This window comes from Tetrao urogallus (assembly GCF_951394365.1).
Source record: "Tetrao urogallus genome assembly, chromosome: 2".
Classification (NCBI taxonomy): domain Eukaryota; kingdom Metazoa; phylum Chordata; class Aves; order Galliformes; family Phasianidae; genus Tetrao; species Tetrao urogallus.
Window position 1 is genome coordinate 78,207,135 of NC_136814.1, and position 27,251 is coordinate 78,234,385.

The window sequence follows — 27,251 nt, forward strand, 5'->3', positions numbered from 1 at the left end:
CCATTTCATTATCCAAACTGATCAGTCGTTTGTTGAGATAAAAAAACGTCCATTTTTTTTAATGCACATTTTAACATTAAATGCACCTAAGAAGAGAAAGCATAATCAAATTTCTAGTTACAGGACTGAGTGCTGAAATGCAGTAAAGAATGGAACCCCATCAGAAGAAGGGCCAGCAAGCTAATCGACAGCATTCAGGTAAAAGGTTCTAATCCGAACACTCCATACATGAGAATTCCAGCTATAATGAACCTTCCTAGGAGCACTCTTTTCAAAGCTTGCTTTCCTCCTGTAGAAGCACCTTATCCTGCCCCCTACAAAAAAGATCAACAACATCCCACAGATCTCTTTTATCACACAGAATGGCAAGGAGTAAAATATTGTTAATTGCCAGCCAACCCATATCACCAGAAGGCAATTGACAGCCCCGGCACTCCTCATACATCACATGCATTCTGATTCCTTGGAGTCAACAGCATGGCTGTGGTAAGAATGCATCTCAGAAGATCATAGATCATGTTCTCCAACCCCACTGCTCAAGCAGGCTCAGGCAGAGTAGGTTGTGTGGTACCAGAACCAATTAGGTTTCAAATGTCTCCAAGGATGGAGCCTCCACAGCCTTCCTGGGCAAATGGAAGGGATGCCATTCAGAGGGACCTCTACAGGCTAGAAAGGTGGGCCCAGGTGAACATGATGAGGTTCAACACAGCAAAGTGTAGAGTTTTGCACTTGGGCTGGAGGAATCCCAGGCATCCATACAGACTGGAAGGAGCGGTCCTTGAGAGCAGCCCTGTGGAAAAGGACCTGGGAGTCTTGATAGATGAAAAACTTAACATGAGCCAGCAGTGTGCCGTTGTGGCTCAGAAGGCACATGGTATCCTGGGCTCCATCAAAAGAGGGGTGGCCAGAAGGGACAGGAAGGTGATTGTCCTCCTCTACTCTGATCTTGTGAGGCCCTATTTGGAGTACTGCATCCAAGTCTGGAGCCCCCAGTATAAAAAAGACAGGGAGCTGTTGGAGAGGGTCCAGAGGAGAGCCGCAAAGATGATCAGGGGACTGGAGCACCTCCCCTATGAAGACAGGCTGAGGGAGCTGGGCTTGTTCAGCCTGGAGAAAAGAAGGCTGCAGAGTGACCTCACTGCTGCCTTTCAGTACCTAAAGGGAGCCTACAAACAGGAGGGGAGTCAACTCTTTGAAAGGGTAGATAACTGCAGGACAAGGGGAAATGGTTTTAAGTTGAGGGAGGGGAGATTTAGGTTGGATGTCAGGGGGAAGTTCTTTACAGAGAGAGTGGTGAGGTGTTGGAACAGGCTGCCCAGAGAGGTTGTGGATGCCCCATCCCTGGAAGTGTTCAAGGCCAGATTGGATGGAGCCCTGGGCAGCCTGGTCTAGTGTAAAATGTGGAGGTTGGTGGCCTTGCATGTGGGAGGGGGGTTGGAGATTCATGATCCTTGAGGTCCCTTCCAACCCTGGCCATTCTGTGATTCTGTAAATTTCCTGTGCTAGACCACATGCACAGTAGAATGCATTTTCTTAGTTTAAATGGAATTTCCTTTTTTTTTTCAAAGTACATCCACTGTCACTGGGCACTGCTGAGCTCCTGGCTCCATTTCCTTTACTCCCTTCATCAGTTCTTTACAGATTGATAGGATCCCTTATTAGTCCAAGCTCCCTCAGCTTCTACTGTGCTCCATTCCCTTCATCATGTCTGCGGCCCTTACTGGACTCTCTTCAACATTTACTGGGGAACTGAGGCTGACACCGCATTACAGATACACCCAACCAGTGCTAAGTACAGGGGAAGGATCCCCTCCCTTTCCACAGCCCCAGATGCCATGGCTGCCCTCTCCATAGTGGTGTGTTGCTGGTTCATATTAAAGCTTATATATCACACAAGATGTATCCTAATGTTCATTTTGTTACACATTGTGTTTAATCATCAGTACCTAACAATCATCCTGGCACAGGTATGCAGCTGCGCTTGTCAGAGACTGGAAATGACCTTTGAACTACTATTCAGTTAAATTCCCGAGGTTAGCTACTTTCAGCATCCTGTTTTTTGAGAACTACTCCAGTTTGTTGCATCAGCATTCTCTCACCAAGTGACATTTAGTCTTGGGGAACCAGGACTTAGAGGTTGTTCTTACAGTGTACTGAGGCAAACACTGCTGTTTGGTGATTTAGTGTGATACCATTCCCATATCCCTGGACCAGCAGCTTCAACCACTCATTGTGGGTGAGTGTGACTGATTCTGAACACACAGTGATTGACTACATAATTTACTAGTTCTTAGAAGAGGATTAACAGTCTTGGTTACAAAATAAAAAGGGAAAATACATCCACAAAGAAGTTTTAAACAAAGAAATCATCCTTGAAAAACACTATGGAGGCACAGTATGAATAGCAGAATACTTTAGGTCTTATTATCACAGAATCACAGAATTGTAGGGGTTGGAAGGAACCTCCAGAGATCATCAAGTCCAACCCCTCTGCCAAAGCAGGTTCCCTAAACCAGGTCTCCACCACCTCCCTGGGCAGCCTGTTCCAGTGCTCCGTCACCCTCACTGTAAAGTTCTTGCGCACATTTGTGTGGAACTTCCTATGCTGCAGTTTCCGTCCGTTTCCCCTTGTCCTGTCTCCACTCACCACTGAAAAGAGTCCGGCCTCACCATTCTGCCCCCCACACCTCAGATATTTATAGACCTGGATCAGGTCCCCTCTCAGTCTTCTTTTCTCAAGGCTGAACAGACCCAGTTCACTCAGCCTTTCCTCATAGGAGAGATGCTCCAGGCCCTTCACCATCTTCGTGGCCCTCCGCTGGACTCTTTCCAAGAGATCCTTGTATTTTTTGTACTGGGGAGCCCAGAACTGGACGCAGTACTCCAGGTGAGGCCTTACCAGGGCAGAGTAGAGGGGGAGGATCACCTCCCTCGACCTGCTGGCCACGCTCTTTTTAATGCACCCCAGGATGCCATTGGCCTTTTTGGCCATGAGGGCACACTGCTGGCTCATGGCCAGCCTGTCGTCCACCAGGACACCCAGGTCCCTCTCCGCAGAGCTCCCCTCCAGCAGCTCATCCCCCATCCTGTATACCGGTGCATGCAATTATTCCCCCCTAGATACAAGACTCTACACTTGCTTTTGTTAAACCTCATCTGGTTTCCAACCCCTCTCTCCCCTCACCAAAGTTACTACAAATGCTGAAAATGTGAAAAGGATGTTGGTTTATTGGTATTTAATCCCACTAAAGAGAATTCCACTAAGCTGATGCAAACATTGCAATATTTGATTTGTTTCTAGCTGTAAAAGCTCAGATTTGCCCTAAATAGGATTTTAACAAATTCAGGTAATTAAGTTAAGAATGATGCTTCCAAATTGCTGTCCTAATCCAGTGATGCCCAAAGTTCCAAGGCATGTGTTCACTAACAGACTAACTCAAACTCACAGCAGTGAGCAGCTTGCAAAATATCTTTGGGGACAACTCACTCATCTATTCACACCCTGTAACAAACCAGATTTCGGAGATACGCCCAGGTTTCCTAAATTTCAGCTTTCTCCTCTAACTGAAAGAGTGTACAGATCCCCACCTTCCACTTCCCCAAAGACTATGGAATATAATACTGTGAGCAGAGATGCTTGTACCTTCCCTCTTTCATTGGACATGTTCATTTTGCATTAAAATTTAATGCAAGTTTGATGGTATGATCAGGTGGCTCAAAGTGGTGGTTGAGTTAATCCTTTGTGACTACCAGACACTCATAAAAAATCAAGATATCTTCACATCTTTAATTTTTTTTTTCTTCTTAGTCCCAGTACTATGCTCGTGTAACTCTGACAATAAAAAAGTCTTCAAAGCAATCACATTCAACACTGAGGCCAAATTTATTTTGATAAAGCAGCCATTCTCTTTACTGGCTTGGAAGATACATTTGACCTCATTCTTCTACAAGATAATTTATATCACTAAGCTCTACAGTGTCAGAACTAAATTCATTTGCTATCCTAGCAATAGAAATAAAATTTAAAGTCAAAAGAGACAAATGTTCAGAAGCAACATGCATTGCTTTTGATTAAAGAACTTGTCAGAATTATTTGCTCTCTGCATTTTTTTTTCTCAAAGGCTAATATGCATATAGTGAATATGAAATCATAGGTTGTACAAAGCAGCAGAAACACATTCACAAATACCATGTTTGTCCTTCAAAATGAGATTATCTAGATGTATGGGAACTGCTGAGTCACGGCCTGAACCTCTGATTAATCACCTGAGGCGAGCCATGAGCCAGCCAGAGGAGCACAGGTGAAGGCAATTCACCAGTGCTGCCGGAAGGGGTGGAGCCTGGCTCCACCCCTCCTAGACCTATTTAAGAGCTGGCTACCAGAGGGGAAGGATTTCTTCTGGAGATCCCCTCTCTTGGTGTCTTCTGGTGAGCTCAGCCGAAGGGTAAGCTCTTCTGCTTATTCTCTTTGGGATCATTGTCTACCTTGCTTGATTCTCTCGATTATGTTGTGATTACAACATCTTGATATCTGTTGATTAAACAACTATATTGCAATTATAGCATCTTGATTATACACTAGAAAAGCATTACTAAAGCCAACTAAGAATAAAAGCAGCATTTAATATAAAACTACCAAATTGTGAACAATCTGCATGAAATCCTCTTGGATGTCTCCTTCACATATTTTTTTCCAGTCTAATGGTCAGTAATGCTTTTTTCAGCATCTATTCCACCTTCCCAGGATTTTTTTTTATTATTTAAATTGCTTATAAAATGTTTGCTGCAATCCCATAAGCAAAAATTTCTTTGCTTGGCTTCATTGGGATGAATACCCACAACATGAGCAGTGAAAGCTTCTTATTGAAGAAATGGACTATCTTATTTCATTATATAGATGTGTTAGTTCCTCTAATTGTAAGTTATCTTCCCAAAATTTACAATCAACCAGTTTTGTCCTGCACCTCATATTTCTCAGCAAGGAAGTTGTGAACTGAAAATAAAAGAAAGTGTTCTAAAAGAAAATGGTTGACAAATGAATGAAATCTCTAGCTAGTGCTGTGAAGTACACAGAAATGTTTCTTTAATTGCACTATCTTTTTTCTTTAATATTTCAATATTTCACAGGCTTGGGAAATTGTATTGTTAAAAATAATTCACCATGAACATCGCCAAAAGTGCTTCTTTCATACATCTTCAAGTTCAGCTCAGTTCACAGGAGCCCATTCTCCGTTGGCTGTCAGGGACACAAAAGGGATGTCAGGAATGCTGCTGCAGCAGCTCTAATGCTATTGCAGACTGAGAATGCTCAAGAAAACAGTGTTGAAGGGGGTTGCAACCAGTCATAGTACATGAACTGACACCAATAGAAATTCTTTAAAAGATTATGAGAGTAAAGCATAGAAGGTGAGCAGTGACTTTTCAGCAGGTGACTCAGGAGCACTTGAGAAAAGAAACAATGGAAAGATGTCATGTCACCTTAGAGTCCGGGGCATGGGAGACAAGTTCTGAAAGAGATCTCGGGCTTCGTGTTTCTCAGGATAGGTGAGCACACAGTAAGAAAGGCAGCCAGCCTCCAATGAAAACATAGATTATTTTGACAAATGCATTTAGAAGTACAAGGAGACCATGAATATTTATAGCATCAAAAGAGACTGACAATTATTTGTATTTGAATTTGAAATATTTTGATGGTAGAATTGCAGATAATTAAGAGCAGAGGGAAATACGTGCTAACATACAATGTATCATTAATGCAGGAAAATAATGCAACATACAGTAAAGAACCTCAGCTGGACCCTAACTACATCCACATACATGCTCTAACAAAAAGATTTCAGTCATGTCACAGACCATCTTCACAGCAGCACAGACAGGAGCAAAGATCTACTTTGCTACTAGTGCTCTTGGCTCACCCAAATCTGCAGAAGCGATCTGAGACAAATTCTCTTTAGTATATGCTCCTGGATTTTGAACACAGCTTTTCTATAACAGTGAAGATGCAAGTTCCTATGTCTGGTGCATATACACAAGAGAGGTGTGTGTTTATGCATCTATTTCCAGTGTGCAAGGCAGTATTATCTTCTAGCCCGATCTGATTCCCTCAGAAAATCTGAAGGCTGCAGAAGCCAAAAGGGACGTTCTTTGGCATGTCATACTCAGTCTTGGACCTTTCATAGAATTTGAGTGTCTAAGTCTGAATCTCAGAGCAAATTTCAGCACCATGGTTTACTCCTGGTTAAGGCAGGAAGTGTATCATAGAATCACAGAATACCAAAATGGAAGGGACTTTAAACTGACCCAGTTCCAACCCCCTGCCATGGACAGGGCTGCCACACATTAGATCAGGCTGCCCAGGGTCCCACCCAACCTGGCCTTGAGCACTTGCAGGGATGGGGCATCCACAGCAATCTGGGCAGCCCAGGCCAGCGCCTCACAGCCCTCTTAGTAAAAAGTTTCCTCCTGAAATGTATACAATCTACATGTATCAATTTGGCTGCCTCATCTACATCATCATGCCTTTCTTTAGGTCCCCAGTTCATTGCTTGTTATGACATTCAAAGGAATACCATGAGGATCTTCCCCTTCCAAATTCAAACACCATATTTGTTCTGGTAATTGAGGGAATCTGTTTTATCCGCCTCATTGGATACAGTCATTATAACAGTTCCCACCCAGTATGCCACAGCCATTCCACATGCAGTTGAAATCGATAGCATTTTTCTGTGCATCAGGGATTTCCCATCAATATTTACATGTAATGATTAAAGGAGCAAGGGCTCCAGTAATCACGCAGGCTTCACCACTGTTGATACCTCTGGGAATATCAAGCATTGTGACACTGTGATCTGTTTCAGTTTTCGAAGGTTTCCATCCTCCTCTTTAAAGCAGCCTTCCTCTCCTGTAAGCTGTGAGGCAGTGGCGTTTTTGCTTTCAAGCATATGAAAACATGTGCTTCTGCTTCCCTCTCTAACTCTGGAATGAAACACTCTGTTCCAACAACATCTCCATCCAAGCAGGCAGTTATGGCATCAGTCTGGCTTTACAAAGACAGAAGAAAACTGCAAAACGTTACTTTCTGCTCAGGTGATTCACATGCTTGTCTCATCCAAGGGAATCCAAAATGTCATACTATTTATCTTCACCGTACCGTGCAGTGTAGAGAACGCAGTATTTGTAGGTTTTAGATTAATGAATTCAAAACATCCCTTGATTAATCCCTATGCCAGTAGTGCACAATATCTGGGTTCACTTCAGTTCAGCAGCTGATTTAGGAATGTTAACATTATTTTGGCTGGAGCAGCTGATGGAGAAGCCTGATTAGATTGTTCTGAACAAAAATCCTGTGTTCAGTACAGGTACTGAAGATATACAATGCCTAAATTCAATTCCTTTATTATTTACATTCAATAACTAATGATTACTTAGTTATTAACCAAGCCCAAAGGGTTAGTCATGATAATTAGACTATGAATTATTAACAAAAAAAAAAAATCTTCAATATTTCTTTGGAGGTTTTTTTTTCTTTTCTTGTTCTTCTTCTTTTTTTTTTTTTTTTAATTGCTTTCTCTGCTTATAATTTTCTTAGCTAGAGTAGGCATGGAGATGGATTATGAATCTCTTTCATCCCATTTAGAGCAGTAACAGCATTTCAGACTCTGGCCTGGCCTGCTGCCAGATACAGGCAATACATTTCCTCCAGTTGCAAGCAATAAAATTATTCTGTCTTTGTTATTCTGCGTTTCCCTGGATCCTTTTGAAGGACAGGAATGAATCTCTGCCAGCGTTGCTGTGATGAATTATATGCTTTAGCTGTTTAGCACAAGGGTGAGCTATACAAAGCCACGGGAGGCTGAATTTAAAAAATGATCCACAGTAGTTTTTATTGTTTTTCAAATCGACTTCATAATAGCTGTGCAAATATAGCAAAAATAGTAAGTGCAATTAGGAAGATAATCAAAATTAGGAAATTAAGACCGTTTGTTGCTTTCTGGCTTGCCCGCTATCTGCGATTCTGGTGTCAAAAAACCAAAAGCTCTACTGAGCTTGGGAGACTCTGTGCCAGGTCTGCACGTCCCGAGTGCTTTGGTGCTTTTGCAAACATGTCTCCATCTCTTTTACTGGACTTTCTCCCAGTATGTTACCAGCTGCATCCCAGCCCGTCACTTAAGTTGCATTTTCAAGAAATGCAGCAGTGCATATTAAGAGTTCTTGTGTACAATCAACATGAGTAAGTCAGTTTTGAGAATCTTTTCCATTCACCCACAATCTTTTTTTTTTTTTTTTTCCTACAACTTTCATACAAAATGCTCTATTTTATTCTATCTGGATTCCTACGCCATTTTCATCGCTGGGTTACCGTAACAGATACCATCATTAAGTTAAACGAGGTAAGGTCTGCTATTTGTTTCTCTTTCCCCAGTAAGGAGACTGATTGCGTACATTCACTGTTAAAGGTCATCTCAAAGCAGCTCAGAATGACACCAGCAAGCCGCAGGCGGACAGCGACGAGACCCGGCAAGGCGCCCCTTCCCTCGGGAGCGGCCAGCACCACCTCCTGACCCCGCACTCCACGCCTCCCTCCATAACAGGACCTCCCCGCACCAAACAAGATGGCGGCGCAGGGGCAGGGGCAGGGGCAGGGTATCGGGCCCGACGCGGGGCTCCCGCCGCCTTCAGGCGCCGCTGTGGCACCGCAGGACGGAATCGACGCATACGGCGCTACCCGCGACGCCCAGCCCTCGTCCCGCCCCCCCTTGCAGTGGCTAAGCCACTCAAGCAGCCGAAATTTAGCTTCAATCCAATAGGAGCAGCAGTCGCTTTCCACTAACACCAACCAGGGGCCAGAGCCGTTAAACTGACAGCGCGGACAGCCAATAGCTGACAAGGAGAGGCCGCCTCCGTCCGCGCCCCGTTGCTGGGGCAGCCGCTGTCAATAGCCCCCAAGAGCCGCCGCGGCTCCTTTAAGCGTAGCGTGGCAACGGCGCCGCGTCCGCCGCACAGGCCGGGCCCTGCGGGGGAGCGGGGCCCAGGGCGGCGGGCCCGGCCTGCAGGTGAGGGAGAGCAGGGCCGGGTTGTGAGAAGGGCCGAGCCCTCGAGGCCGCGGGCCCGAGCTGGATAAGCGGGGGCGGCTGAGCAGTAGCAGCAGCCGAGGAGGGCGGGAGATGGCAGCGCTCCCCCACGGCGTGAGGGGCTGCCACTGGAAAGCGTTGGCCTGAGGTAACGCTCGGTGCGTTCCGTCGGGGGAGGAGCAGGGAGGCCGCCTTGTTTGGCAGCGATTCGCTCGGACGTTCGGCATTCCGGTCACTCAGGTGGGCGTTTCTGTGCGGACGCTGCTTTCTTGCTTTCTTCCGTGCCGCCACGGGTCAACGCCTGCGCCGTGTGCCGTCAGGACGGCGCTGAGGCTGAGGGCCGTTGCGCTGCGGAGACGGGCCCCGTGTGTGCGATAAAGGCAGGAAGAACTTCCGAGTCGTTCTCTCTCTCTCTCTTTCTCTCTTCTATTTATTTTTCCCCGTAACCTGCTTTCTGGCGTGCTTATGAGCGATGGGAGGCAGCCCCGTGCCATCCCTGGAGTTGTGCTGTGCCCTGTGCAGTGCTTCCCTGTCCGTTGCTCCGCAGTGACCCACAGCCCGACTGCGTGCTGGGGCGTTTGGGTTGGGCTCTCTCTTTTTCTTTCCACTAACTATGTGTTTCAAGGCAAAATATGTAATCAGTAGCAACAGATCGTTGCTGAAACAAATAAGCGTGAAATTCTGGGAACAGAGCTTTCTGAAGTTGTACAAGTCCTAGACTTACCTCATGGATTCTATGTTGGTCTGATCCCGATGCGTTCAGCTTCTAAAAGTGTGTGTGGGGTTTCTGCTCTCTCTTTGACAGGGTGTTCTGCTTTGATTTGTTGCTGTGTTCCTTTTATTGTTTCAGGCTTTTTTTTTCCCCAGTAACTCACAACATTTCCCTCCTTGCATCATTAGATGTACTGGGACAAAACCAATGTCTTCATGGATTTAACTCAAGCAAGTTTTGGTTATTTTTATAATAACTCAACCTAGCTGGTAACAGTTGAAAAGTCAATGAACCAAATAATTTCTTAATTGAGTAATCCTTAAACCAACTAAATTAAAATCCAAATGCCTACTCTAGTGATTCATTTGCTCTGAAGATAAAATCTGAGTTTTTTTTTTTAAATGTTAATCAAATTGCATTGTAAATTTGGTTGCAAATGGTGTCTGGCAAAGCTTGACAGATTGATTTTTCCTGTTTTGTATGGAAAATGTGATGATATTATCAATTTATAAAACTGAAAATGAATTGAAGCTTTGGAAGTATTTCTGGGGATTCCTCAAGGGAGTTTCCATTGGTTACACTGTTCCAATTTATTTTCAGTCTGATGATTATTTTTTTTTCCCCATTTTCCAGAGAAAATCCAGAGAGCATCAGAAATTAGTATTCTTTGCTATATATCAAAGTAATGCTTGACACAGGTTGCTAAGAGAGGTGGATGCCCCATCCTTGAAGACACTCAGGGACAGGCTTGATGAGGCTCTGAGCAACCTGATGTAGCTGTAGGTGTCTGTTCACTGCAGGGCAGTTGGACCATATAGTCTTTAAGGGTCTCTTCCAACTAAAACAATTCTGTGATTTTCTATTCTGTGAAAATATTCTTCAGAGGGAGCATCCAGTACAGAAGTGGATAAATTTTTACACGTTACTTCACAAAATACTATTTTTCTGTTTTAAATACCGTTGTGAAAGGCATTCTTACAAAAGGTTATTGCCTACTCAGTGAGTACTTGTGGGGCTATAAAATTACTGACTGATCATCTTTAAGTTAGTAAGTGAAAGTGAATGTTCTTGTTTTATATATATATAATTAGACATCTAGATAATTGAATTGCAGACACTTACATTTTTCCCAAAACGCAGTACCACTTGTTTTGGTTTATATATGCTTTCTTCGCAAGAAAAAAATAATCATGCACAGAGATTTCTTTCTATCCTCCAGTGTCCTAATGGCAGACAAAAGTAAGGCGTACCTTGGCTAGGCACACACCATTGAAGATAGATGCCCAACAGAGAAGTTACTACTGCTACAGAGGTTAGGTGTGCTGATGTTAACAGCTGTGGATGTGGTACCTTTGGCACCAGGGTGCCCAGCTCAGCACTCCAGGGCAGACCGTGCTGCTTGACTTCCTACCAGATTGTTTTGTTCAGCCTATTGCTGTGAGCAAAAAAGGGAACACATGTTAGACATAGAGCTGAGAACTGGTTGTTAATCTAATTAAAATCTTAATGGCCTAATCGAAGGCTTAGTACTAGTCCAGATATTAACACAGTTCAGGTTGTGCACAGTTACAGTGATAGAGGTACAACCTCTAACACCAGACTTTCTTCACCGACTGACTCTTCCTCTGGGACCTGAAGGGCTTTGTCTGGGCTGGGGGGGGGAAGAGGAGGTCAGCATCCCACATCCTCTCTTGGAAGGAGGGAGAGTGTGCTGATGGTTTTTCTTCCTTGTCATGTGTCCACCTGGGATTGCTTTTATGCTTGTTAACACACTGCATACCTTATTCTTTCCCCAGCACTTGATGGCTCTGTCATCACTGAATTTATACATACGGTGCATTTTACACATGTTGAGAACTTGTCCTATGTGTCGTTACTTATAGAACTGATTTTACCCATCTCCTGTGGCTGTATCACCTGGTGAGCAATTATTAATTGACCACTGGTTAGCTATTATAGTGCAGGGCCCCCTGTTGCCCTGTGTAGTTTAAGGCCCCTACAGTCATCCCATGCCTGTGACCCTCCATGCTCTATTTTTCCAAGGCTCACAGTCAGTTTGCTCTGCACACAATAACTACTGCTTATTGCTATCTGTTGGTTATAAATCAAATTGTAGGTGTTAGAGTACACAGCTGTACAATGCTAAGCAATAACTAGTTAGATAAGTTGTGTGGTGGTTAGCTAATTTTCTTGCAGCTAAATAAATAAAGCTTCAGGCATCCAAGATGAGTCCAGACATTGTCTGACAAGTCCTGTGGCCCCATTCTGATAGCTGAAAATAAAGCCTGTGGCTTCTTGCAGGCAGTGACAACACCACGTTTGCTATAGGCTGCATACACAATTACAGTTTTTATGTCGTTACAGTCAGGATGATTGAAGTAGTTTGATGCCTGTTACAGCCCTGTAGAGCATTATCTTTAGATTTTATGTTATTTTACTATTCTAACATTGGCATATATCTTATTTTCTATCTTTATCACCCGGGATTCTGTCTTGTGGAGGCAGACATAAAGCAATCTTACCTGTGTATCCCGTAAAGAACAGGATGTTGCCAAAGCTGTGTCTGTATTTCAGTTTGGAATCAAGGAGTGAGGTAACAAATTCTGTGAGACCAGGATTGAGGAGCAGAGCTGCTTGGGAGTATGGTTGTGTTCTCATAAGTTCAAACGTCTTACGTGATCTTAGTCTTACACTCATTCATGCTTGTGAAATCTTTGTTACCTTCACAGACAAAGGAAGAAATACAATTATGGTTAGGTGTACACTTCTGAAATATCTTTGATAGCTTCACGAATTCAAAGCAAAAGAAAATAGTCATTGCTGATTTACATGTTCACTACAGCTGACTCCTTCCAGCACACATAAAGGAATCTCTAGGGCAAGTGATCTCAAGCATTGCTCATCTTCTTTCTGTTTTCATCAGAATACTCTCTGACATAAGTTTCAGGCATCTGATTTATTTTGACCTCTTTAAAAATACTTAGGTCTTCAAAGAGCATTATATTAGGAAGTTACTCCCCAAGTAAAGAAAAACAGTCTCTTCCGAATAATTCAGTAATAATTCAGTAATAACTTCCCAGCAGCTTCTCAGTTTAGAAATCTGTTGGAATATTTATTTCTCTAATTCCTGCCATATAGATTATGAGGGCAAATCCATCTTTGTCACTGGAGGCAGAGTTGTGTGTGCTAACAGTGTAGTGGGATGGAAAGCTTGAATTTGTGATGAAAACTGTCTTGGCAGCTGATGTTTCTGTTCTGCTTGGCTATGCAGTTCTTCACATATAGATGGGGAACAGAAGGCCAGGAAAGCATGCTAAGTTTATTTTATTGGGATAGTAAAGTGACATAATATGGTGAAAATTTTGCAGCTCATTTACAGGTATGTCATATGCCCTGCAGTGTAGAAGAGATCTGATTGAAAGCAGCTCAATTTTTTTGTGTGTAGTTTATTTGAGCTCCTATCTTGTTTCTAAATGGTTATGTCATTCTACAGGCAGGAGTGCTGGGCTCTGGTGTGAGTACTGTTTATTAGCACATTAGAGGCTTGATATCTTGAGTTTGGAAAGATGGGAAATAGGTGGAGAAATAAACTTGAGAACTGTGGGGAAGAGAAGTGGAAGGTACAGGAGGCTGAGTTTAGTCAGTCCAATACATCGTGCACAGATGAGAAGATTCATTTTTGAGTGAGAAAGGCAAGGAAAGCTTTCAATGTATTTGCTTCAGTGTTCTCAGTGTCTGAAAAATGCAAAAGGTGATTTTTACATAGAGATTAGACTTTTCAGTTTACATCAAAAGGCAATCTGCAGAAGCAGTCATTCCCTTTTTACACCTGGTAATGTTTACCATATACTAGGTGTAAAACAAATAATGCTTACCATATACCAGCAGGGTGGTCTCTCTATCAGTTACTTTAAAAATAAACATTTAAAAGACTGTACATGCATTAACATGTAAAGCACGTGACACAAATTTATGTGCTTTTACCAGTTCTGGAAGCATACAAGAGAACTTCCCAAGGCAAGGAGCACACTAACACAGGTAGGATCTCAGTGGTCATTAAGGATAGAGCAAGCTTTGGATCAATTTTTTTTATTTTTTATTTTTAAATCAACCATTTCATTTAATATCATCAGAGTGTGAGAAGTTGAGATATGGAACCTTGAGTCTAAATCTGCAAATACCATTTCAGTTCTAGTCATAGGAATAAGTTGTCAATTTCTTGGGTTAGAAAGTTTTTCAGCATGTTTATGTTAGCTTCCTGAATAGCTTCAGGCTTTCACTTGCTTTATTTTCCAGAGGCTTATCTGCTCTCTGGTCTGGAAATAATTCCTTATTCTAGATTCAGCTATAGTAATTTTCTGATAATCTTTAGGCAATGAATTGCCTCAAACTGTTGAGTGTGGTACTAGCTCCATTCCTAGAGTGACATCTGTCCCATTTAATATAAATAATAAGGCTAATGTAGCTGTTCATCATAAGGTTATAGGAATTCTGAGTAATTTTACAGTTCTTTTACCTTTCTTAACAGCAAAACCATTCTCGCTTTTTTTTTATCTCTCTCTGTTGTTACAGAAAAATGCATTTGGAATGATAACTTCTCTTTGCTGAGCTGAACTACAAAGATCTCATGCTTTGGAGATGAAGATGATAAACACAAAGAATAAATCCAGCTTCTGCTGCTGTGAATATTAAAAGGTCCTTTGTGTCAAAATGAACAGTCTTTGAGAAGAATCTGGAAGCTGCTAAATCTAAAAGATGGGAGAAAGGGTAAGGAGCCCAGATTCTGAACAAGACAGAAGATCGGATGAGGACAGAAATAGTGACTCTTATTATTCAGATGAAGATAATGCATCCCATTCATCTGACCGGTCGCCTACTCTAAGCTATCCATCGACAAGCCATGAAAAGCGAGATCACAAAACAAGAGCTTCAGACAGTCTTGTGCACTACCAAGGTAGGTACACATAGAAACTGTTCCTTTGTAACTGCTCCAAAGAGTCTTTGAAAGTTGGAATAAAAGTGGTGAATGTACTGTTCTAAGAATCTACTAATAACATTTGTGTGAATTATACTGCAGGTGGCAGGTAGGCTCTTAACTGTTCAGTTGAAAAATGAAATTAACCAACTGCTGTAAAAGGGAAATATTTTTTTGGGGGGGCTTTCAGAATTATTCATGCTTCTTTTGACAGGAAAGCGAACCTCTTAAACTAGCCTTTGGTTGCATCTTGCTGTTTTCTATTTGAATCTTTGACAGGAATCTCAGAATGGCCAGGGTTGGAAGGGACCTCAAGGATCATGAATCTCCAACCCCCCTGCCACAGGCAGGGCCACCAACCTCCACATTTAATACCAGACCAGGCTGCCCAGGGCCCCATCCAATCTGGCATTGAACACCTCCAGAGACAGAGCATCCACAACCTCTCTGGGCAGCCTGTTCCAGCACCTCACCGCTCTCATAGTGAAGAATTTCCCCCTGGCATCCAACCTAAATCTCCCCTCCCTCAACTTAAAACCATTTCCCCTTGTCCTGCAGTTACCAACCCTTTCAAAGAGTTGATTCCCCTCCTGTTTGTAGGCTCCCTTTAGGTACTGAAAGGCAGCAGTGAGGTCACTCTGTAGCTTCTGTTCTCCAGGCTGAACAAGCCCAAGAAGACCCAAGACAAGGCAGTACTACACAGTGTATAAGAAAGAAGATCCTTCTGTTGTGTACTTGTCTGAGCTTTCCTGTATGGTATGGTGTCATTACAAAACAAACAAAAAAAAACAATCAGCAATGTTTCAAGACAGAGAAAAATGTTTGAAATTTTAGGTGCCTGTGGAGTGGAAATTCAGGAGTGTTTTTATAGACCTTTTTTGAGGGGTAAAATACAGCTGCACTCTGAGTTCCCTCACACACACCTCATGAGCTGCTGTACATGAGCTGATTCATTGATTGAGACTGTGGGGAAAGCAAACATCCCTGCAAAAAAGAAGAGAATGATTGTACTGCTTCAGGCTGAAGTAGGGTTATGAAGCCTCTCTGCCACATTTTGACAGGTTGTTCTAAGTAGTTGCATGCGTCTTCTGGTGAAGTGAAAGTGTATCTTGCCTTTCTTTAGCAGTCTGTTTCATTGGCAAATCCTTGATGGCAAAGTTTTCCAGGGAGAGTCTCTTCAGATCCTGGCATTTTGTTGAACTTCTCTATGTTCAGAAGTGGCATTGCAGTTGTAGGTTGGGTGCCTGAGAAACAAAAACTGCAGTTCCACAGTCGTTTGGTTTGGAGTGGGCAAAGAAATGAGTTGGTCTTCGGTGCAGCCAAAATTGAATACAATTATTACATGAAGGCATGGTGAATGTAGTGTTGTTCTTGAAATGCACTCTTCCCCAGCTTAATTTTGTGGTTGAAAGTGCAGACTTGGTATTGGAATTTTCTGTTCTACTCTTAATCTGGAGAAATTCATGTAGGGTTTTAAAGGCTAGACTGTGAGGTTCATGGGAGTGTGCTTCCTTCTCAGAAGGAAAAATGTGATTCCTGCAGTACCTGTATTAGTTAATCTTATCATACCTGAATGCTGCATAAGTATTAGTCATGTAGAGGGGGAAAGAAAACTTTTTCTTTCCTGTTTTCTTTAAAGTTGTTATTTTTGCTTAAAAATGTTGTCTGTAGAATAGAAGCATGGTGAGCATTAAAGGGAAGGAAAGATTTGCTGTCATACACACCCTGTGTGTGCATAACTGCATTATCTCTATATACCGGTTTTCAAGTCTCTATATTGCATAAACTGGTGCTCAGAATATTTCTCCCACTAAGCTGTCTGTCTGTCCAGTTGTTTTAAGATGTATTTTTGGTGTGTAATGTGCTTTATTCTTCTCAGCGTTGCCTGACATTCAAATGAGATAGAAACACCGATGCTTAGTTTTTATCTGCAGTGATGGTAATAAAATAACAGCAAATAAAAATGTAAGTGATGGATACTAGTAATCAAATAAGGGTACTCTGTGGAAAATAACTTGTGATACAGGAATAAGTTATTCAAGGGATAACTGAATTTTCGTAGGATTTATGATTTTGCTTTGTAGGCTTTTTTGACCCTTTAAAATTGCTGTTTTATCTGTCAGCATGGATTTGAAAACACTGTTGGATTTGTCTGAGAAAATTACATCTTGCATAATACATAACTAGCTGGCTCTCAGCTAATTGTTGCAATTTTAAAAGCCCTTGATAGTACTGCATGCACAAGAGTACAGTATTTCTATCTTAAGCAAGCTAATAAACGTAATCAAATATTAATAAAATGTCTGTTATTTCTGATACAATTTATAGATGATTACTTTGCAATACCTCCATGTTGATGTCTGCAGGTATTGCCTCTTTCAGTAAGTCACAGACATAATATCCTTTTTCTAAATCTACGGAAAGAAGCATAATGCTGTTACGTGTATGCTTTTTATTTTCTGATTTGAAGGCTGCAGTCTCTGCTAAGTATTGTAGAATTGTTTCAGGCGGAACTTCATTCCAAGAAGGATGTCTGAATCCACAAATTGCATTGTCTTGTAACAAACGTGCTTTTTATTGTTCCTCTTAGCCACAAAGAAGTTGGGTTCCAAATATGCACCAAGCAAAAGAGGGACACGGTGGGGTTTCCGTTCTCAAAGCCTCACTAGGGATTCTCCTGCGAAAGATATAGATCTTGTTACAAAGAGAGTCCTTTCTGCTAGGCTGCTGAAAATCAATGAGCTCCGAAATGAACTGACTGAACTCCATATCAAACTAGATGAGCTGCAGAAGGAAAACAGGGCACTGAAGAGGCTTCAGCACAGGCAGGAGAAAGCCTTGAATAAGTTTGAAGATACAGAGAATGAAATTTCTCAGCTCATTGCTCAACACAACAATGAGATTAGAATATTAAGGGAGCGCCTACGAAAATCTCAAGAGAGGGAACGTGCCACTGAGAGAAGGCTAAAAGATTCAGAAGATGAACTGTACCGAACAAAAACTGTCTTGCAGAAACTGAAAAAGCTGTCTGCAGATAAGCACCTTGCTGAAAGAGATGACCTGGCTAAGAAACTAGCCTATGCAGAGAGCAGACTAGAGGAGAGTGAAAAAAGAATTAAGGTGAGATGAGCTTTTGAAATATTTGCTCAGATATTTCCTAACTGACTTTTATGTATTAGTTTGGCTTCTGGTTTTCTTGGTTTGGTGTTTTTTTGGTTTTTTTTTTTTTTTCACTGTGGTGGAGCAAATAGAAAAATCTTTCTCTTACTTGATGCTATTTATGAGCAAAAATTATTCCTGAAGGGATTATGTAGTTGTATACTCAGTAGTCATGCATTCAAATTGCTGTTTACAAATTAAATGTTATGTGTGGGTGTCAATGCAGTGGAGTTGTGCTTTTCAATGTTTTTAGAAGTAGGAATGATGTTTCAAAAATGCAAGCAACCATAATGTAACTTTATGCAGTCTAATTCCTTCTGAAGAGGAAGCATTTCTTAAACATTTACAGGATATTCAGAGAACCAAGTACTCCAATTCTTTTTTTAAAAAAAGTGTATATATATAATGAAAAATATAAATAAGATACATGTATATATTTTTAAAGAATATGTGTATGTATTCTTGAATCTTACGGATTTCATTCACGTAGTGGGTTTGTTTTTGGTCCCCAGTTCTGTACATCTGAGAGCTGAGCTGAAGAAAGCTTTTTTTAGATAGCAAAATAAGCTCCAATATGTTTTAGTTTTATTTGCAAAAATATTTAAAGGTATGTTTTAAAAACTCATCTTATTTAAAAAAAATATTGTATTAGCAATGTTTGGTAGTTATATGCAGTACCATGTTTAGCTGAAATTGCATTCATCATAATTGTAAGTGTCAGTACTTAATTGTAAGTTATATTATGGTGATAACAGATATCAAAAATCTGAAGGGTTAAACTGGAAAGTAAGCTTTCATGAAATAAGCTCCAAAATAATAGGAATATCCCTGCAATAGAAATGGCTACACTTCTCAAATCACCCTGTAGTGTCACCATCTGGCACCTGGAGTTTCATGATTGAGTATCTCAGTATTTGTAGTAGTAATAGAATATATGAAAATAAGTTGTGCCCTTCAAGGGAGAATCTTTTTGTCTGCTTTTTTCTTTCTCATCATCACAGGTTCACTTAAAACAGCTGTTGAGAGGTGAGGGTATGCAAACAAAACAACAATCACAAATTTCTTTCGAGTAGATTTTAATTATTTCCTGTCTTCTTCCTCTTCAGGAGGTGTCTCATTTCTAAACCATCTGGTCAAGATTTTACTAGAGGTATACAGGTGTGTTCTCTGCCTGTTTCAAGAACCTTGGCTAGTGGGTACTGTTATGTCCCCAGATTGCCTCTCACTACTCCAGAAAGATGAGCAGCAGCACCTGCAAGTGCTGTGTCTGCCCCCATAAGCATTAGGATTAGGGTTTGAATGTATTTGGTGTTACAGTAGTGGCAGAGTTGAGCTTTGAATCCAAGATGTTTGTTTATTGTTATTTTTTTAACCACATTGACTATTGACTATTCTTGGTTATTAAAAAGTATTATTTTGTTGTTTTAATTGAAGGATCTGGAGAAAAATCTGGAACTAAGTGGTAGCAGTTTTCAGCGAGAGTTACAATTGAAGAAAAAAAAGGTGCTTGAAGCTCAAGACAAAAATAGAGCTCTCCAAGAAGAGCTTCTTCAACTGAATCAGAAGTTGAAGGTAAGTTGTGAAGCAGTGCAAGCTGGTACCTGTGTTCTGGTGTTTTATCTTTGGAAGAACCTGTCATCAAATGTACATGTTTTAGCAGTGGATGCACTTTCTGATAATGTACTTGATTATATCAGGGGAGTTCTTTTCCTGTTTCAAATTGAAAAATTCTATGCTCTGACCCTTCAGCCAATTTTGAGCTGCAGTGTTTCCATGTTACTGTTACTGTTAGCACTAGTTAAGAAAAGCAAGATCCAGTACATAGCCAAGAATGGTTATTAAACTCCAAGATTTACTGAAAGTTAGGTATTGAAGACTTGTTTTAAACCAGATCTGCAACTATGTGCAGCCATTCATGTTACCATGCGCTGTGTTGTGTTCTTGGATTTCAGTAGGCTTGTGTACAGATTAGTTGTGAGATCTCCATACGTTACTAAACTTGTGCAGTTTTATTTCACTTTCAGTTCGGTTGCCAAAATTCTGAATTTTGCTGTAAAATTGTGACTCAGAAAGCACTGCATTCTACTCAAATATCAATTTGCCTTTACAAAGAAAATGCCTTTGTAAGGAAACACCATGTTTGAAACTTTCTTATATAATGAGGATGCAGCAGTTTGTTGCCTTACCAGTTGTTGAGCATGCAGCGCTAGTGATCCAAAAATCTGCTTGTTAACAGTGAATGTTTTAAGCACGATTTGTTAGTGGAGAGTTTAATGTTCTGAAAATATTTTCATTGTCAGATGTCTTCTGGTAATTTGCTGGTAATTCATTTCTGTATTTTAGCTAATAAATATAACAAGGAGAATATGCTTTTTACTGTATGATACCATGAGACACTGCTCCATGGTATTAACACAGCCTGTGACAAGTAACCTTGAAATGTTTAACTCTACAATACAGAAATTTTTCTTGTGCAATCTATGTGTACATCACAACCCTTTTTCAAGTTTATGGAAGCACTGGCATTTACTGTAATTTTTGCTGCAGAGCTGCATTTTTTTTTTCCTGAGCATTTTGGTAATGAGATTTAGGAGTAGAGTTCTGTTTGAATTTTTGAGCATAAGAGAAGTTAGTAATGTGATTGTTCTCCTTGAAAATTGGACAGAACTGTTGATGCCCTTACTTACTTAAATTCCATTTGCAATGTGTATTTTCTATTTTAATTTACTGCTAGTTTGTGAAACATTACTAACTCCTGCTACATCTCTTTCCTTAACAGGAAAAAGAAAGAGAACTTGATGCCAAAAATATATATGCTAATCGTATGCTGAAGGTATCACCGAGGAAAGGGATGGATGTTATTCAAAGAAAGAAAGGTAACAAATAAAGTAGAAAAGGCAAAAATTTAGTACCGCTACTTTGACGTTCAACTTTACCGGGTGTGTATATGATGCTGACCCTAGCACTGCTCGTCTGAGAAGTCTTAATTTTTTTTGCACTGCTTTCTGCACAGCGGTCACAAAAGAAGGGCACGGGATGACTTTCCTGTAACTGTAGCAGAACCAGAACCTCAAATTTCCTCCGTGGCGTTAATGTTTTGTATTGCATATATGAAGGAGGACCAGAAGATTGTTCAGTAGAATTTCTAGTAGATCGTAGGTGTCTGCATGACAGTGAACTGCAGACTGAAAATACGAAATGTCACTGCTGTATTTTGGGAACGCTTTTTATTTATAATTTTCCCCACTTCAAATTAATGTTGTCAGATTGGCTGCGGTACATTTTGCATCAGAATACATATGTCCCACAGCATCATCTTCCAAAAGCATCACTGTGGTGATTTTCTTCTGGAGCGACAAGGCAGCCGTGAGCCTTATGCTACAAGCATCAGTATACATTTATGTGTGTGTGTGTGTGTGTGTGTGTGTGTGTGTGTGTGTGTGTGTGTGTGTGTGTCAGACAGTCTTTGGTGGATCAGTGGAATCTGTCAGAAGAAGGAATTTCTGGCACTGTTTTAAATAGCTAATGCCAACATTTCGAGCTCTTTAGTATCTATCTATCTAGTTTCAGTGTAGGTATTCTACTATTAATCCATTTTTGAGTTCAGGTATTAAAATATGTTATTTAATAGAAATAAGTTTATGTGCTTTTAAGATACGAACAGGTATATTTTAACTTAATGAGTTTACTTCTCTGAGTATGAATTCATTGAATTCAGTGACAAGCAAGAAGATGAAAATAGATATTTTGTGGCTAATTTTTTTAATTCAGTATGCTGTGATTTTATAAGTAGCTTTATTTTTCTTTCTTGTAGATTTTTTTTTTTTTTTTTACGTGTAGGTGGGGATTTTTTGGTTTTGTTTGTGGGTTTTTTTTGTGTTTTTTTTTTTATTATTATTATTATTATTATTTTATTTAGCATGTAGCAGAGGCTGGAAACAGTTATATGAAATTTGTCAAAACTTTCCACTTCCATACTTGCAAATACTTCAAAATCAGGGTAGTTACACAGTGGGATATTTTAAAGTGCAGATATGTTTTGTTTTTATTTTCTACAGCCAGCAACCAAAATATCAAAAAAGGAGCACAGCTCACGAAAGGAGTACAGACCAATGGATGCTTCTCATCTGTAGAACTTCCTCCAGAATCAGAATTTGTCTGTGATGATGCAGTAGATAAGAAAGAGAGGATTCTTTCCAGAACAGTGAGTTCCATTTAAAAGAAAATATTTGAGACTTGCTCCCCATAATTCACCTGTCAGATTGATTACTGAATTCACAGCTTGCTTTTTAGGAAAAATATATAAGTATACAGAAAATACAATTTAGACAACATTCTCGTCTTTAAGAGAAGCTCTGCCCTTCCAGAAATATTGTGTGCCATTTTTTTGTGACAGTTCACCCTATTCTGTATCTTACTGATAGCCACTAATTCTACCTGTTTCTTTTTCTGCCACTGCCATTTCTTTGAAGTTTTCAAGACTTCATTTTGTTTTTCTTTATTTCTAAAGCTTATTTGAGCAGTCTGTTGTAACAGTGCTGGCTGCTTTGTCTTTCTTTTTGTTTTGCTCTTAATTATGGTTTCTTGTAGTTTGCAAATTTATTTCACAACCCATAAATCTAATGCTTCCTCTTATTGTCAGATACTGGTATTTCTTCTGTCATTTATCCAGCTTTGTGAATGTGGTTGGATTTTTTGTTGCTGTTTTTTTTTTTTTCCTGTTTCCTGTAATCATGGTACAATTAGAAGTATTCCTAATGCTTTTATTTCAGGCTGGAATTAAAGATTTGCAAGGTAAAATTAGACAGGTTCTGGTACGAATCTGATGCACTGAAGTATTTTCATGGTTGGCTCCTTCCTTCATGCGTTCTATCCCACAGTCTTTTCTGTGATTATGGATGTAGTTTAATGCATGTGTTTTCCAGCACTTCAGTGTGTGAGTTCCATAACCACACAGGAGGTACAAGCAGAGCTTGTGGAACCCAGTTGTTGCTTTAAGTAAAGTTGGGTCTATTTCACTTAATTTAGAGTAAAGTAAACTCCTATATAAAGTAAAATACACTTTCTTAGAGAAATAAGCACAAGGCTCAAGATTAGCATCCACTTGTTGGATTAGACTGCCTTTTTCTTCCTTTTATGTTAGTGCTTTTTTTACTGCTGACATTAATATCAGTTCAAGTGTATTTCCCTTTAAATGTGAGTATATCTACTTATTAGCTGATTTTTAACCCAGGAACAAACCTTTCTCTTTCACTGTTGGTTACTTGATACTCCATAACTTCAAGTACCGTTGTGAAACTGTCTGAATCGACGACCTACTCACTTCAGTAAGAAGTCAGGCTGTGGTAACTAGCTTGTTTGCTAAAACAAAAATGCAGTGGGGTCTGGCTTCTATTAAGGTCAATTACTGAGTTTTCAAGAAAACTATTCTAACAGAATGACAATTTTATTTTATGACAGACATTGAAGCAGCAGTGTTCCTGAAATGAGTAATACTGAAAAGAATCGGTTGTTAGTTTTGCTTCAGACGAATGTTGAAGGTGCTAAGATAATAAGGTCAAATCCCTGAGTTGTCACAATTGGTTTGGCTTCGATGTCTTGCTCATTTTTATGATTAGCAGTACAGAACATAATTTCAGAATGAAATAGAAGATCGTATGATATTATTTGTTTGATTATTTTTCTGCATCAGTTGGTTATTGTATCAATTTGTTTCAGGAAAAAGAGCCTCAAAACAAGGAATGGAAAGAGCAAGCAGACCTGCTAAAACAAGAGCAAGACAGAGAAAAGGAAGAGAAACTGAAATGTGTTCAGGAACTACGGACTTCAGAGGAGAGGTTTCAAAAGCTACGTGATGGTAAGAAAAATAGGCAGCTGAAAGCTGCAAAATGCAACATAGAATACTAAGCAAGTGAGACTGCTAGGTTGTTTTTTTGTTTGTTTGTTTTTTGGGTATTTTTTTTGTGTGTGTGTGAGAAGAGCAAAATGATTTTGCAGAGATCACTACAGTGGAAAATTATTTTCAGTTATGTTATGCAAAGAGATCAGAACGAAAAATGGAATATAGAGTAATCTGAATCCTGTACTCAGACGTGATTAAGTATAGAGCAGCAAAAAACACTGAAGTCTGAGAGATTTTGCTTTACAAAACAAGGATGACATAGCAAATAAATGCTGAATTATCTCTGATTTGCTAGATGTTATTAAGGTAACAGTAGCAAACTACTGTCTATAGCACAAATCTGCTGTCCTTAATAAGGCCTCTTTTTTCAATACTTACTTCACTTATATCACAGAATCACAGAAACAGCAAGGTTGGAAAAGACCTACGAGATCATCCAGTCCAACCATATCATTGAAGATAGTAATTTATCTTCTTACTTGTGTGAATCATTTAGTGTGGCTATTTAAGAAATATCAGTTTTCATCCTTACATCTTAATGTTGCTTTTTCTTTATCCGTTTGGCTTTCAAAACATACTTATGGCTTACATTTATAAGATTTTTATAGGCAAACCACATGCTGTTGTTTAAAATGCTCTTTCAATGATTATAGTTAACAGAAGCAGTTAATGTAGGTGACAAGGAAGAAATCTAAAAACCTACAGCTGCTTTTAACTCAATCCTACATAAATTCCCGTACTTCCACTCACATTGTTGCACAACTTAAGCAGGCCAAGGATTTGCTCTGTTACCTGCCTAAGATGATTCTGACTATGTTTTCCTATTGTATAAGCTGATATTTTCCCCACCTTGCATATGGGAAGGTAGCTACTTTACTTCTTGTGGTATTTTCAAATGCAGTGTGATTGAAAATACATATAAACTGAACTGTTGGAGTTATTTCTGTAAGCTTGATCAGAAGTACTGTAGATAGCATGGAACTTTGTGAAAACATCAATCAGCAGTTTGAATTAAGAGTTCAAAAGGAAATGCCAATGTGCTGAATAGGCCAAGTAGTTGTATTCAGCCTTTGACCTAACATGTCTATTGTGTCTTGTTAGAAAAATATTTTCAAAACATATTTTGAGAAGATAAATTCTTAGAAGCTTTCTTTTTCTTGTACATGTAACATTTGCACATGTTAGTAGTCTAATTACTGTTGCACCTCCCATGCCCCTTTTATTTGTGCAGATTGCCATTTGGTATTAGCGCAGGTGCCCTCGTTGTATTCGTATAATGGCACATGAGACCCTTGTGTGAAAGTGCCTTATGCAGCAGATACAGAATGTTTAAAATCATGCACAACTGGAAAACACTAATGACTATCCGTGACTTTGTTACCTGAGAGCTCTACAGGATTGGTTCCCTTTACAGTAAAATATGTATATCCCAGTGTCTGTGGTGCTGACAAAGAAAACCAAAGTGCGAGTTGGAACTATTAAAATCAGTGGTGTTATATTAATTTTTCTTCAAAGCCAAGAAATAAGAAGGCAATTGGCAGAAATGAATTTCCCTGATGTTCTAAAATGTGGAAAATGGCCTAATAGCATACCTTTGTATCTCAGCAGAGAATGTAGTGGATTTAGTTGTAAGTTTTTGAATATATATATATTTTTTTTTTACAATGGAAATACCACACTATGCATGAAAGAACATATTGCATACTCAATGGCTTTTGCTTGCACTGTCTTCAAAGTATTCTTATAGAGGCAGCTTAAGACTAAGACATTGTAACTAATGTTTAAACTTCCTACAGAATGGGAAAAAGAAGAATGTGACAAAATGAAAAAAGAAAGCAGCTTTTTATTGGATAAAGAAGATAAAGCAAAGATGGAAACAGAAACACACAAACCTGAAATAGAGACAGAAAGTACTGAAATGCTGGAAGAGCGGCGAAAAAGTGAATTTCTGCTTGCCAAAATGAATGAAATTGATAGAGAAGCTCAAAATGTAATGAATGTGAAACTTGCTTCTCAAACAGTGTTCATAAACACATTGAGAAAATCTGATTCTCCGGAGAAGAAAGAAAAAAATGGTCAATTCTTTGAAATTCCAGGAGAGGTTACAAATGGATTTCCCCAAGAGGAGAGCCAGGAGGATGCCATAAGAGCACAAGGGCAGAAGCAGCGAAATTTAAGGACTGTAGATTTAAGTAATGAGTTAACATTTGGTAGTTACGTACCTTCCTTTGGAAAAGTATCAGGGAGACCAAGTTGGCTTAATCAAAAAGTTGACTCTTTAGAAGAAAGCTTGAAGGAAAATGTAGATTTCCATAGTAAGAAAGAAAAGAAGTCCAATTTAATGGAACAGCTCTTTGGAAGCAGTGCCAGTACCATCCTCCTCCCTAAAAGTAAAGATATGACACCTTTTGATATAGATTGGGAATCAAGTAATACCCTTCTTGATAAAAACAGTAAAATCAAAGTAAAAGAAGACAACGATCTTTTCAGTGAAGGAAGAAACCTAAACAGACACCGTCTGCAACACGCTGGAAGCAAGCCAGCTTTTAAAACCCTGGGTTCTTTAGAAGATGAAATTGAAGAAGTAGTCTTACAATGATCATATTTTATATTTTTCATATGTAAACACTGAATAAATATTTTCACATAATATTTATTAGATACAGATTTGAGATATTTCAGATGTAAAGCCTTATGAAGGAGTAATTTACTTATATGGATATATTTGTATAGAGGAAAGATGTGCTCTGATAGAACAGCCTAACATACACACAGGAAATTTGTTTTAAAAAGTAACATCTAAATACAGGCCTTGGAGATCTGACAGTCACTATTTTGGCAGTAAGACAGTGAAGTTGTCCTGAGGGACTTGCTGATAGGTGAGATAGCTACTAGCTTGCCACTTAAGTCAGAGAAGATGCTCTTGGCCCTACCTGTGCTCCAGATTAATTGTCCCTGTTGCCACATGGCACCATCTGACTTGTGCAGCTGTGGCTCGGGTGCCAGAGGCTTGTCAGTGCAGTGCTTGTAGGGATGCTGTAGGAAGGAAAGGTGTTACAAAGGCTTACACTCATGCACACCCTTCACCTGCATGCACTCATAGACACTTAGAGCTCTCTTGCTGGCTTTTGCACACAGTCTTTCTCTTGCTATCACTCTCTTGATTATTGAGACTTATGTGTCATCTGTAATAGATCAGTAAAACCATAATTCTCGAAAGAGAATTATTTATGACAGAGTTAGCTGGCTGGGAAAGCAACAGGCTTTTAAGTGGGAGTGCTGGCATTCAGGGCAGCTAGGAGATGTGCATCTCTGGCTAGCCAGTGTAGGAAGTATTTTGTTACCTGTAGGCTGTTCGCCATACACTGCTTTTAGTTTGGTTGATTTCTTTTGAGCTTCAATTTGCTTCCCCAGGCATTCATAGAGCCTGTA

The 27,251-nt window shown here is 40.0% G+C and overlaps 1 protein-coding gene across 1 annotated transcript; it reads left to right on the forward strand.

The window, feature by feature from the left end:
* Positions 1 to 14,538: 14,538 nt before the first annotated feature.
* On the forward strand, positions 14,539 to 26,418 carry LCA5 (lebercilin LCA5; the record flags this gene model as incomplete). Its single annotated transcript, XM_079550742.1, has 7 exons — positions 14,539 to 14,737; positions 17,349 to 17,878; positions 19,352 to 19,489; positions 20,697 to 20,793; positions 21,976 to 22,121; positions 23,636 to 23,774; positions 25,616 to 26,418. The coding sequence occupies 7 exons, from the start codon at positions 14,539 to 14,541 to the stop codon at positions 26,416 to 26,418; spliced, it is 2,052 nt and encodes a 683-aa protein (XP_079406868.1).
* Positions 26,419 to 27,251: the final 833 nt, after the last annotated feature.